The sequence below is a fragment of the Eleutherodactylus coqui genome, chromosome 4, assembly GCF_035609145.1.
Source record: "Eleutherodactylus coqui strain aEleCoq1 chromosome 4, aEleCoq1.hap1, whole genome shotgun sequence".
NCBI classification, from domain to species: domain Eukaryota; kingdom Metazoa; phylum Chordata; class Amphibia; order Anura; family Eleutherodactylidae; genus Eleutherodactylus; species Eleutherodactylus coqui.
The window spans coordinates 293979467-293991710 of NC_089840.1; the positions used below are offsets into that span (position 1 = coordinate 293979467).

At 51.7% G+C, this 12244-nt stretch overlaps 2 protein-coding genes across 2 annotated transcripts in view; one reads left to right on the plus strand and one right to left on the minus strand.

The window, feature by feature from the left end:
- The window catches only part of ATRNL1 (attractin like 1), a 379911-nt gene extending 370419 nt beyond the window's left edge, over window positions 1–9492 (minus strand). The window contains exon 1 of the mRNA XM_066601402.1: window positions 7757–9492. Within this exon, the coding sequence (XP_066457499.1) occupies window positions 7757–7992 (236 nt within the window). The 5' untranslated portion in view covers window positions 7993–9492. The remainder of the gene's footprint in view (window positions 1–7756) is intronic.
- The window catches only part of ABLIM1 (actin binding LIM protein 1), a 509502-nt gene that overhangs the window by 192123 nt on the left and 305135 nt on the right, over window positions 1–12244 (plus strand). The gene's annotated exons all lie outside the window — the stretch shown is intronic.

Below are 12244 nucleotides of genomic sequence, written 5' to 3' on the forward strand. Positions count from 1 at the left end.
TCATGGAGCTTTAGCGCCGCATGTTACATAGATTGGGAAGAACACACGTAATACGCGGTAAAACAACGCTTGTGTGGGAGGGGCCTTAGGGTGTTACCTCCCACCAGAGGCGTAGCAGGAAGCTCCTGGGCCCCAATGCTAAACCCGTAACCGGGCCCCCAACTATAATGCCCGAGTCATAGCACTGGGCTCCATATATGGAGAAGAGAGGCCTTATGGACCCCCTGAGGCTCCTGGGCCCGGGTGCAGCTGCATCCCCAATAGTTACACCCCTGTCTCCCACATTATCAGCACACACCTCTCCTCCCATCCTCTGTACTTCGGGGGTCCCCGATCCTTCCACTATGTCACCCTCAGTCTGTGACCTTCCATAAGACCCCGTACCCCTCTCCTGACATCCGCTGTATTTCGAGGCCCCCCGTCCCTTCCATTATGTCACCCTCAGTCCGTTACCTCCCACAAGACCTGCACACCCCTCTGCTGACATCCTCTGTACTTCGGGGGTCCCCGTCCCTTTCATTATGTCATCCTCAGTCTGTGACCTCCCACAAGACCCCGCACCCCTCTCCTGACATCCTCTGTGCTGCTGACCAGGACCCTCTACTCCTTTCATGGGGACTTTGTGCAGCTCTCCGGCATTCATAGTCTGCAGATTTTAGCGGGGTACAATGGTGCCAGTTACAAGACATTGCACCAGCTGGCAGTCAATCTGCTGAATTCCTCAGTGGTGCCCGTCCTTACACAGACTGGCATCAATAGGGTATCACCAATAGGCTGGCATTAGGAGGCTGCCATTGTTGCCAATAAGTTACCACTGCTTGGCTGCCATTGCCACACTGGCATTGACAAACTGGCACTGAGAGCCTCATATTCACAAACTAGCATCGGTAGGTTGGTATTGTCCAGCTGGCATTGACAGACTGTGCCCCCTACACCGCTCTGCTACATCCACAGGACAGACACGAAGGGATTATGTGCGGAACGCGGGCATCTGCGTGGGATTAGAGGATTAGACTTGATGATCTGCCCATCTCGCTCGTCACTTTCAAGGATCACAAGTGCCAGGGAGTGAAGCGTCAGCCCTGTGGCCCAGGATGTGATCATGAGTGACAGATCCACTGCTGGATCCTGGTGCCATCTTACCAGAAGGCTGGAGGTGCCAGTAATGCCACAGCGCCAGGACTAGTGAGTGAGGGCGACGCTGGATCTCAACAAGATGCTACTGTCCCCCGCCATTTGCGTCCTATGCTGTCAGATCACAACGCCACCGCCAACAGCAGTGCCAGGCAAGATGCCAGGGCTATCGGGGTGCACAACTGGAGCGTTAGGCAGGTGGGGCCCGCTGTGACTCTGAAGTCCAAGGGCCCGAATACTCATGCAGCGACCGTCTAGGAATGTCACAGGACAAATGATCAGCCGCGTAAAATCGGCCAGCCGGAAAAGATAGCAAATACGCTGCCAATTCCGGCGGCCGCTTTGGAACACGGCTGGCTAAGACAGTCGGCGGCTCCCATAAGACTCCTATGGGAGCCTGTGAGAGCCGTCAGAAATAAGATCGGGGGAGTTTAGCAGCGGCGAGCGCTGTACGCCATGTCAGCTGGCTCTATTGAGCAAGTGGAAGGATTTCTTCTCGACTGACCAAATTCCGGGCTGTGGTGTAAATCCGCCGCACCCGGCCGTGTGAATGGGTGAGAAAACGTGAGATTTAGATGCGTTGTTTTCCCATTTATGCGATCTTTGGTCACAACGCTCATGTGAATGAGGCTTTAGCTAGAGTTATTGATCTGAGCTGCAGTGTAAAGCATGGCGTGGAATACAGAAGAAATCTGAGCCTCTGATGAGACGATCTCATTCTCCCGACAGACAGTGCAGCTGCGCTGGAGTTGGTTAACTGACATGTGGAGCAGAGCTGCAGTGTAAAGCATAGATCAGACAACTGCAACACAGCTGATGTGGTAGGTTACACTATACAACAATAGACAATGCAGCAGTCACTGATCTGAGCTGTACACTAATGAAGCAGAGCTGGAGTGTAAAGCATGGATCATATTCAAAAAGACAATGCAGCTGAGCTGGAGTCACTGATAGGGACTGCATCATAATAGAGTGCAACGGCAGTGTAAAGCATAGATGAGAATCTTAAAGACAAAGCAACAGTGGAGTCAGTGATCAGAGCTGCAGTGTAAAGCATTTATCAGACTCCAATAGATAATGCAGCTGAGTTGAAGCAATTGATCTGAGCTTTGTCCTAACAGAAAAGAGCTGCAGTGTAAAGCATGGATAGTGCATGCAGGTGAACTGGAGTCACTGACAAGAGTTGCATCCTAACGGAGTGGAGCTGCAGTGTAAAGCATGGATCAGACTCTTACAGACAATGTTGTTGTGCTGAAGGCAAGGATCAGAACTAGAGATGAGCGAGTATACTCGCTAAGGCACATTACTCGAGCGAGTAGTACCTTAGCCGAGTATCTCCCCGCTCGTCTCTAATCAGAACTGTGCCCTAAGAGAGCAGCGTTGCAGTATAAAGCATTGATTAAAGCTTTGTCATCACCATGGTAACATAAGTTTTAATATACAGTAAACAATGTTTCCAACGAGACCATGTGACCCGCCATCAGCATTATCTCCGATCAGCTCAGTTACTTCACATATCCAGGATCTGCACAGGGGGTACACCCCCCCGGGGGTACAGGGGGTACACCCCCCCCCCCCAGCTGCGCCCGAACATCTACCCACATCACCAATGCAAGAGACCCCCCAGGCCCGACAGCGGCTCGTTACTGCGTCTTCCAGGAATCTTCCCAAAATGAGGATACAAGAAATCAGTGATCGCCATAGAAACGTGATGGTGACTTAAATTAATCATACCCCGTGGAGAACTGGAGACGTTGCAGTGCCGGATTCGAGGAGGGTGCCGACATCCTTAGCCGTACCCCGGGTCCGGGACTAAGAGGCCGGACGTGTGCTGACCGCACTGCGCAATGCAGGTGGCTGAGAAAGCTGGGTGACAACCAATATGGCGTCTGTGGCAGGGGGCGGAGTTACAAGCTTCAGGGCCCCAATGCTAACTCAGTAGCAGGGCCACAGCCATCCATGGGTAATACTGCAGTCAGTGGGGTCCTCACTCTCACTACTGGGGTGCTTCTTGGGTGATTTTCCCAAAACGGCAGCGGGAGGAAAAAACCAGTCTGACCTCAAGAGAAGAAGATCAGCAGCGGAGAGATCCGACACAAATCTCAGTAAACATCGGGCAAACCGTCCAACGTGGATTCTGTGCACTGCTGTACCGCCTCTAGCTTAGATACACGATGTGATACGGGCGGGCATGGAGGCTCTAGTACCCTGTTGTACCGCCTGTAGCTTGGATACAAGATGTGATACGGGCGGGCATGGAGGCTCTAGTACCCTGTTGTACCGCCTCTAGCTTGGATACACGATGTGATACGGGCGGGCATGGAGGCTATAGTACCCTGTTGTACCGCCTGTAGCTTGGATACAAGATGTGATACGGGCGGGCATGGAGGCTCTAGTACCCTGTTGTACCGCCTCTAGCTTGGATACACGATGTGATACGGGCGGGCATGGAGGCTATAGTACCCTGTTGTACCGCCTGTAGCTTGGATACAAGATGTGATACGGGCGGGCATGGAGGCTCTAGTACCCTGTTGTACCGCCTCTAGCTTGGATACACGATGTGATACGGGCGGGCATGGAGGCTCTAGTACCCTGTTGTACCTCCTCTAGCTTGGATACAAGATGTGATACGGGGGACATGGATGCTCTAGTACCCTGTTGTACCTCCTCTAGCTTAGATACGAGATGTGATACGGGGGGGCATGGAGGCTCTAGTACCCTGTTGTACCACCTCTAGCTTAGATACAAGATGTGATACGGGTGGGCATGGAGGCTCTAGTACCCTGTTGTACCGCCTCTAGCTTAGATACAAGATGTGATACGGGTGGACATGGAGGCTCTAGTACCCTGTTGTACCACCTCTAGCTTGGATACAAGATGTGATACGGGGGGCATGGAGGCTCTAGTACCCTGTTGTACCGCCTGTAGCTTGGATACAAGATGTGATACGGGCTGGCATGGAGGCTCTAGTACCCTGTTGTACCGCCTGTAGCTTGGATACAAGATGTGATACGGGCGGGCATGGAGGCTCTAGTACCCTGTTGTACCTCCTCTAGCTTGGATACAAGATGTGATACGGGGGACATGGATGCTCTAGTACCCTGTTGTACCTCCTCTAGCTTAGATACAAGATGTGATACGGGGGGCATGGAGGCTCTAGTACCCTGTTGTACCACCTCTAGCTTAGATACAAGATGTGATACGGGTGGGCATGGAGGCTCTAGTACCCTGTTGTACCTCCTCTAGCTTAGATACAAGATGTGATACGGGTGGGCATGGAGGCTCTAGTATCCTGTTGTACCACCTCTAGCTTGGATACATGATGTGATACCGGTGGGCATGGAGCCTCTAGTACCCTGTTATACTGGCCCCAGCTTGGATACAAGTGTGAATGGGGTGTAATAGCCCCATAGTTCCACCCCCTACAGTCTCCGTAAATACAAGGATACGAGCGTTTAGAACGCGGTTCACTGTAAATGCAAAACAGGAAATTACAGCGTGGCGCCACTTTCTCGCCATCTCTCTTTGCCGGTTCGCCTTGGAAAGGTCAACCGAAAATGTCAAAATGGATGTGAAAGCCGAGGACGAGCGCAGGAAGGACGCCCAGAATACGGAGGACAGGCGGTTTACGTATTAATCTCTTCACAATTGGAAAATGGCGCACGTACGTCGGGAAGTAAAGTACTGAAAACATGCATAAAACCTACCAACATTACGCATCGTTTTTACGTATCTTAAGCAAGGGGGCGTGGCCTGGCGCAATATTGTGTTCTACAGCGTAAACACTGGAGCCCATCCTGCTCTAATAATGTATCAAGATTGGTAACACTTCTGCCTCTTCTGGTGTCCGTCATGCAGCGAATCGATGACAGGCAGCGCTACAAATATCTGAAGGGCTGTCACAGTGCAGAGGGATCAGCCCTATTCTCATCTGTACAAGGAAAGACTAGAAGCAATGGGATGAAACTGAAAGGGAGGAGACACAGATTACATATTAGACAGTGAGGGGGATCAATGAGTGGAACAGGTTGCCACAGGAGGTGGGGAGTTCTTCTTCAATGGAAGTGTTCAAACAAAGGCTGGACAAATATCTGTCTAGGATGATTTAGTGATCCTGCACTGAGCGGGGGGCTGGAGCCGATGACCCTGGAGGGACCCGATGACCCCGGAGGACATGTAAATCTGCAATTAATCCCCATGATGATTATCAGTGACCCCCATCCTCGTCCAATCAGTGCTGAGCATACAAAAGGAAATTTACATTACAATCACATGGGCACAGCGTTACGGAACCATCACTCACAAGGGCACAGAATGTTGGATCTATTACATTGGCATACTATTCCGGACCTATCAATCACATGGGCACAGTTTCCCGGAAGTTGTTAGCTCTATCTCTGGTATTATGTGGCGTGATCTGCCCACCTGATGTGCCCATTATTTATGGGGTGAATCTGTCTAGGACTCTGTGTAAAAGTGACAGACAGTTATGGAATACTGTGCCCATGTGGCTGGCAGTTATGGAATACTGTGCCCATGTGGCTGGCAGTTATGGAATACTGTGACCATGTGGCTGGCAGTTATGGAATACTGTGACCATGTGGCTGGCAGTTCGGAAAAACTGTGCCCATGTGGCTGGCAGTTCGGGAATACTGTAGCCATGCGACGGTTCCAACATTCTGTGCCTATGTGAGTGATAGTCACATAGGCACAGTATTCGGGATTGTTGTTCACATGGGCACAGTATTACAGAACCATTAATCACATGGGCACAGAATATTGGCATAGTCACATAGGCACGTTCTTGAACTATTAGCTCCGGAATACTGTACCCACCTCAATAACAATCCCAACAATGCCAACATTCTGTGCCCAGGGACTGACAGTATTCCAGAACTGCCCGTCACTTTGACACAGAACCCTAGATAAATTCCCGCCCATAAATAATGGGCACATCGGGTGGGCAGATCACTGCCACATAATACCAAGGTCAAGGCCTCCAGGACATGACTAATCAAGATCGCCTGTACACCGGGTTGTGGGTACAAGAACGGCACTCTACGTACCCCCAACAGCGCCAAATGTCCCAAACACTGGACCGGGATCAGGAAACAGCAGCAACAGCGAATGAGGAGAGAACACCGGACATGGAGAGACACCCGACCCCCATCTCTGACCGTATGTTCAAAGCAGAAGACCTTGACATATTATACTCCAGAGCTGCACTCATTATTCTGCTGGTGGAGTCAGAATAATGAGTGCAGCTCTGGAGCATAATACAGGATGTAACTCAGGATCAGTACAGGATAAGTAATGTATGTATACAGCGACTCCACCAGCAGAATAGTGAGTGCAGCTCTGGAGTATAATACAGGATATAACTCAGGAGCAGTACAGGATAAGTAATGTATGTACACAGTGACTCCACCAGCAGAATAGTGAGTGCAGCTCTGGGGTATAATACAGGATGTAACTCAGGAGCAGTACAGGATAAGTAATGTATGTACACAGTGACTCCACCAGCAGAATAGTGAGTGCAGCTCTGGAGTATAATACAGAATGTAACTCAGGATCAGTACAGGATAAGTAATGTATGTATACAGCGACTCCACCAGCAGAACAGTGAGTGCAGCTCTGGAGTATAATACAGGATGTAACTCAGGATCAGTACAGGATAAGTAATGTATGTACACAGTGACTCCACCAACAGAATAGTGGGTGCAGCTCTGGAGGATAATACAGGATGTAACTCAGGATCAGTACAGGATAAGTAATGTATGTACACCGTGACTCCACCAGCAGAATAGTGAGTGCAGCTCTGGAGTATAATACAGGATGTAACTCAGGATCAGTACAGGATAAGTAATGTATGTACACAGTGACTCCACCAACAGAATAGTGAGTGCAGCTCTGGAGTATAATACGGGATGTAACTCAGGAGCAGTACAGGATAAGTAATGTATGTACACAGTGACACCACCAGCAGAATAGTGAGTGCAGCTCTGGAGTATAATACAGAATGTAACTCAGGAGCAGTACAGGATAAGTAATGTATGTACACAGTAACTCCAGCAGCGGAATAGTGAGTGCAGCTCTGGAGTATAATACAGGATGTAACTCGGGATCAGTACAGGATAAGTAATGTATGTACACAGTGACTCCACCAGCAGAATAGTGAGTGCAGCTCTGGAGTATAATACAGGATGTAACTCGGGATCAGTACAGGATAAGTAATGTATGTACACAGTGACTCCACCAGCAGCAGAATAGTGAGTGCAGCTCTGCAGTATAATGTAGGATGTAACTCAGGATTAGTACAGGATAAGTAATGTATGTACACAGTGACTCCACCAGCAGAATAGTGAGTGCAGCTCTGCAGTATAATACAGGATGGAACTCAGGGTCAGTACAGGATAAGTAATGTATGTACACAGTGACTCCACCAGCAGAATAGTGAGTGCAGCTCTGGAGTATAATACAGGCTATAATGTATGCATATATTGACTGTTTGTGTAGGTTGTATCTATATGTGACATAGTGATTGAGCATGTGGTTACTGTTGGGCTCAGACCTGGGCTTGGAGGACCCGATCAGTGCCCTGAAATATTAAGGCTGCACTTACTTGAATCTCCCCTGGCAGTGGTGGCACTGTTCTCCGACCCATCCTGGGTCACACACACAGGTGGAGTTGACACATCGACCAGAGAAGCACGGACTCTTCTCGCAGGCCCTTCCCTGGGAGCTGTGAGCAAAGAGCAGAAGATAGAAGAGTCCAGACCTCAGGAGAGATGCCCCCGGGCAACCTGGGCACATGATGGCAGCTTGTAGCCCTGTCCTCCCGTATAGCATAGTGACCATGCCAAGTCCAAGAGTTACAGCAGCACCAAGGCCCCTACGTCCAGTGCATGTATGACCTGAGCACTATGTGCCACTACCTATACACTGTACTGCCGCCTCTGTGCCAGTCGGGCACCCTGCCCACCTGTCTACCTACAACCGGTGTGCAACAGGTACATGAAAAATACTGTGCCAGCAGAATATTGCCTAGGCACCTATAGAAAGATGCTAGAATGCAGTTTCTGCGCCCCTGGGCTCTGTACCCACCTAGCTACCTCCCTGCCAGCAATAACCAAGCCATGCACCTGTCCACAGATATGATATAGGGTCCTGCTTTCTATATGTATACCGCACTATATGGGCAGCGTACAGGCCCAGCGCTCAGAGCCCTATAGAGGACACAGCCTGGCATCCTTCTTCATGATTACAGTAACTAAGCAGCTTTTTTACACTCATGCTATAAGGAGATAAGCTATAGGCTTCCATATAGGGTGCAGGCAGTATATTAGATCTTGTATAGGGTCCAACTATGTTGGCATAGTATATAGGTGTCTTGTAGATTTTCTAATGGCAGAGTAGGTTTCCGTACAGGGTCTGATTGCATAGGGTGCTGTGTAGGGTCCAGTTACATCAGGATGGTCTATAGGCTCCAGCTATGTTGTGATATAATCCTTATATAGGCTCCAGGTATGTCAAGATTGTAAAACAAGGAATAGGCTCCATATATGCAGATATGAGGGACAGTATAGACTCCTGTGTAGGTCCCACTATGACACAATTGTATATAAGCTCATTTATAGGAGACAGGATTGTATATAGGTTCCTTCTATAGGCTCCAGGTTGTTTGTAAGCTCCTGCAGGACTGTATATAGGCTCCTTCTATAGGGTCGACGTTGTTTGTAAGCTCCCCGATATGATTCCTGTGTCAGGACTGATTGTGGTATAATATATAGGCTCCTTCAATAGGTCCAACTACGGCAGACTTTGTATATAGGGTTCTGGTTGTTTGTAAGCTCCTCTATGTCTGGGCGGTATAAGGCTCGCCTATAGGGTATGGAGGTTGGTATTGTATATAGGCTCCTTACATAGGTCCATCCAGGGCAGGTTATATAGGCTCCATAAGGTCCCTCTAGAACTGTATATAGGCTCCTCGATATGATCCTCTATGTCAGGACTGTATATAGGCTCCGGCTGTATCGGGAGAGTCTATAGGCTCGGCTGTGTCAGTCTACAGGCTCCGTTATGTCGGGATAGGATGACAGGACGGGGTATATCGCACAGACTCCTCTATAGTCTCCGGCTGTGTCTGGTGATGTCAGGATAGTGCCCAGGCTCCGGGTGTCGGCTCCTGTTATGTCGCGATACCATAGAAGCTCCTGTGCCTGTTCCGTCCTTGTCACGATAGCGGACAATGGCCGGCGGGTCAGATGATGCTGATGGGGCCCGGAGAATGGCGGCTCGGCCCCCGGTACCGGCGGAGGATGATGAGGGGCTGAGAGCTGCTGGTCCGGCCTCCTCCTCCGCCTCCTCCCCACACAAAGAGCCGCCGAGCATGTGCAGAGGCCGGGGGAGGAGGCGGAGGCCGGGACCGGGCGCTGCCGGGAGCGGGCAACATGGGCCACCGGGCACTACTAGAACCACCGGGCACTGCCAGCAGCGAGACTGTCGGGACCGGACTAGAGGCCACCGGGCACTGACAGTAACGGGGCCAACGGGCACTGCCTGGACCGCACACCCGAGGGCACTGGAACCACTAGGCACTACTGGTACTGGATGCCTAAGGACACTACCAGGACCACCGGGCACTGCCAGCACCAGGACCAACGGGCACTGCCAGGAACGGACACTACCAGGACCACCGGGCACTGCCAGCACTGGACTCCGGGACCAGCTGGCATTGCTGGAACCTGACACCTGAGGGCATTACCAGAACCACCGGGCACTGCCAGGAGAACTGGGGGCACTACCAGAACCACCGGGCACTGCCAGCAGCAGGACTGTAGGCACTGGACTCCAGGACCAGCTGGCATTGCTGGAACCTGACACCTGAGGGCACTACCAGAACCACCGGGCACTGCCAGGAGAACTGAGGGCACTACCAGAACCACCGGACACTGCCAGCACCGGAGACCTGAGGGCAATGGAACCACTAGGCACTACCGGTACTGGATACGTAAGGACACTACCAGGTCCACCGGGCAGTGCCAGCATCGGGACCAATGGGCACTGCCAGGAACAGACACTACCAGGACCACCAGGCACTGCCAGCCCTGGACACCAGGACCAGCTGGCATTGCTGGAACCTGACACCTGAGTACCACCAGGCACTGCCAGCACTGGGACCAATGGGCACTGCCGGGAATGGACACCTGAGGATCCCAGGCGCTGCCAGCACCTGAGGGCACCAGAACCTGCAGGTACTATCAGGATTGGGCACCTGACGGCATTAACAGGACCACCGGGCACTGCCAGCAGCGGGACTGCTGGGACCGGACCGGACCAGAGGCCACCGGGCACTGCCAGCACCTGACAAACCACTGGGCACTGTCAGGACCGGGACCAACAGGCACTGCCGGGACCGGACACCTGAGGACACTGCCAGGATCAAGCCAGAGACCATCGGGCACTGCTGGGATCAGACACATGAGGGCAATAGCCACTGCTGGCACCAAAGACCTGAGAACACTGCCAGAACTGGATCAGAGGGCATCGGGCACTGCCAGACCAGATAGCTAGGGGCACGGGACTACCGGGTACTGCCAGGAAAGAACCAGACAGCTAAGGGCACCAGGACAACCAGGCACTGTCAGGACTGGTACCATGTGCTATACTGGACATCTGAGGACATTGGACGCTGCCAGGACTAGTACCAGACAGCTGAGAGCACTGTCAAAATTAGTACCCAGCCTCTAAGGGCATTAGGAGCACTGGGCACTGGTAGGACTGGACCATACAACTGAGGGCATGAAGCACTGCAAGAATTACACCAGACACCTGAGGGCACTGCCAGGAATAGTGCTACCTGATGTACTGGACACCTGAGGGCACCAGGACCACTAGGCACTGTCTGGACTGGTATCTGACAACTGAGTGTACTGGGAACCGCCAGGACTGGTACCAGAATCAAGGGCAGCTGCCACTGCACTACTGAGACTACCCCTCTACTAAGACCACACCAGGTACTGCACTACTGAGACTACCGCTGTAGCAAGACCACACCGGGCACTACACTACTGAGACTACCCTATACCAAGACCACACCGGGTACTGCAGTACTTAGACTACCCTGTACCAAGACCACACCGGGCACTACACTACTGAGACTACCCCTGTACCAAGACCACACCAGGTACTACACTACTAAGACTACTGCTGTACCAAGACCACACTGGGTACTGCAGTACTGAGACTACTGCTGTATTAAGAGTACATAGCACTACACTAGCAAGGCAACCCCTGTACCAAGACCACACTGCGCACTAAACTACTGAGACTACCCTGTACCAAGACCACACCAGGTACTGCAGTACTGAGACTAAAGCTGTACCAAGACTACACCGGGCACTACACTACTGAGACTACCCCTGTACCAAGACCACACCGGGTACTGCAGTACTGAGACTACCCCTGTACCAAGACCACACCGGGTACTGCAGTACTGAGACTACCCCTGTACCAAGACCACACCGGGTACTGCACTACTGAGACTACCCTGTACCAAGACCACAACAGGTACTGCAGTACTGAGACTACCCCTGTACCAAGACCACACCGGGTACTGCACTACTGAGACTACCCTGTACCAAGACCACACCAGGTACTGCACTACTGAGACTACCCTGTACCAAGACCACACCGGGCACTACACTACTGAGACTACCCCTGTACCAAGACCACACCGGGCACTACACTACTGAGACTACCCCTGTACCAAGACCACACCGGGCACTACACTACTGAGACTACCCTGTACCAAGACCACACCGGGTACTGCACTACTGAGACCACCCTGTACCAAGACCACACCGGGTACTGCACTACTGAGACTACCGCTGTACCAAGACTACACCGGGCACTACACTACTGAGACTACCCCTGTACCAAGACCACACCGGGCACTACACTACTGAGACTACCGCTGTACCAAGACCACACCGGGCACTACACTACTGAGACTACCCCTGTACCAAGACCACACCGGGCACTACACTACTGAGACTACCCCTGTACCAAGACCACACCGGGCACTACACTACTGAGACTACTCCTGTAG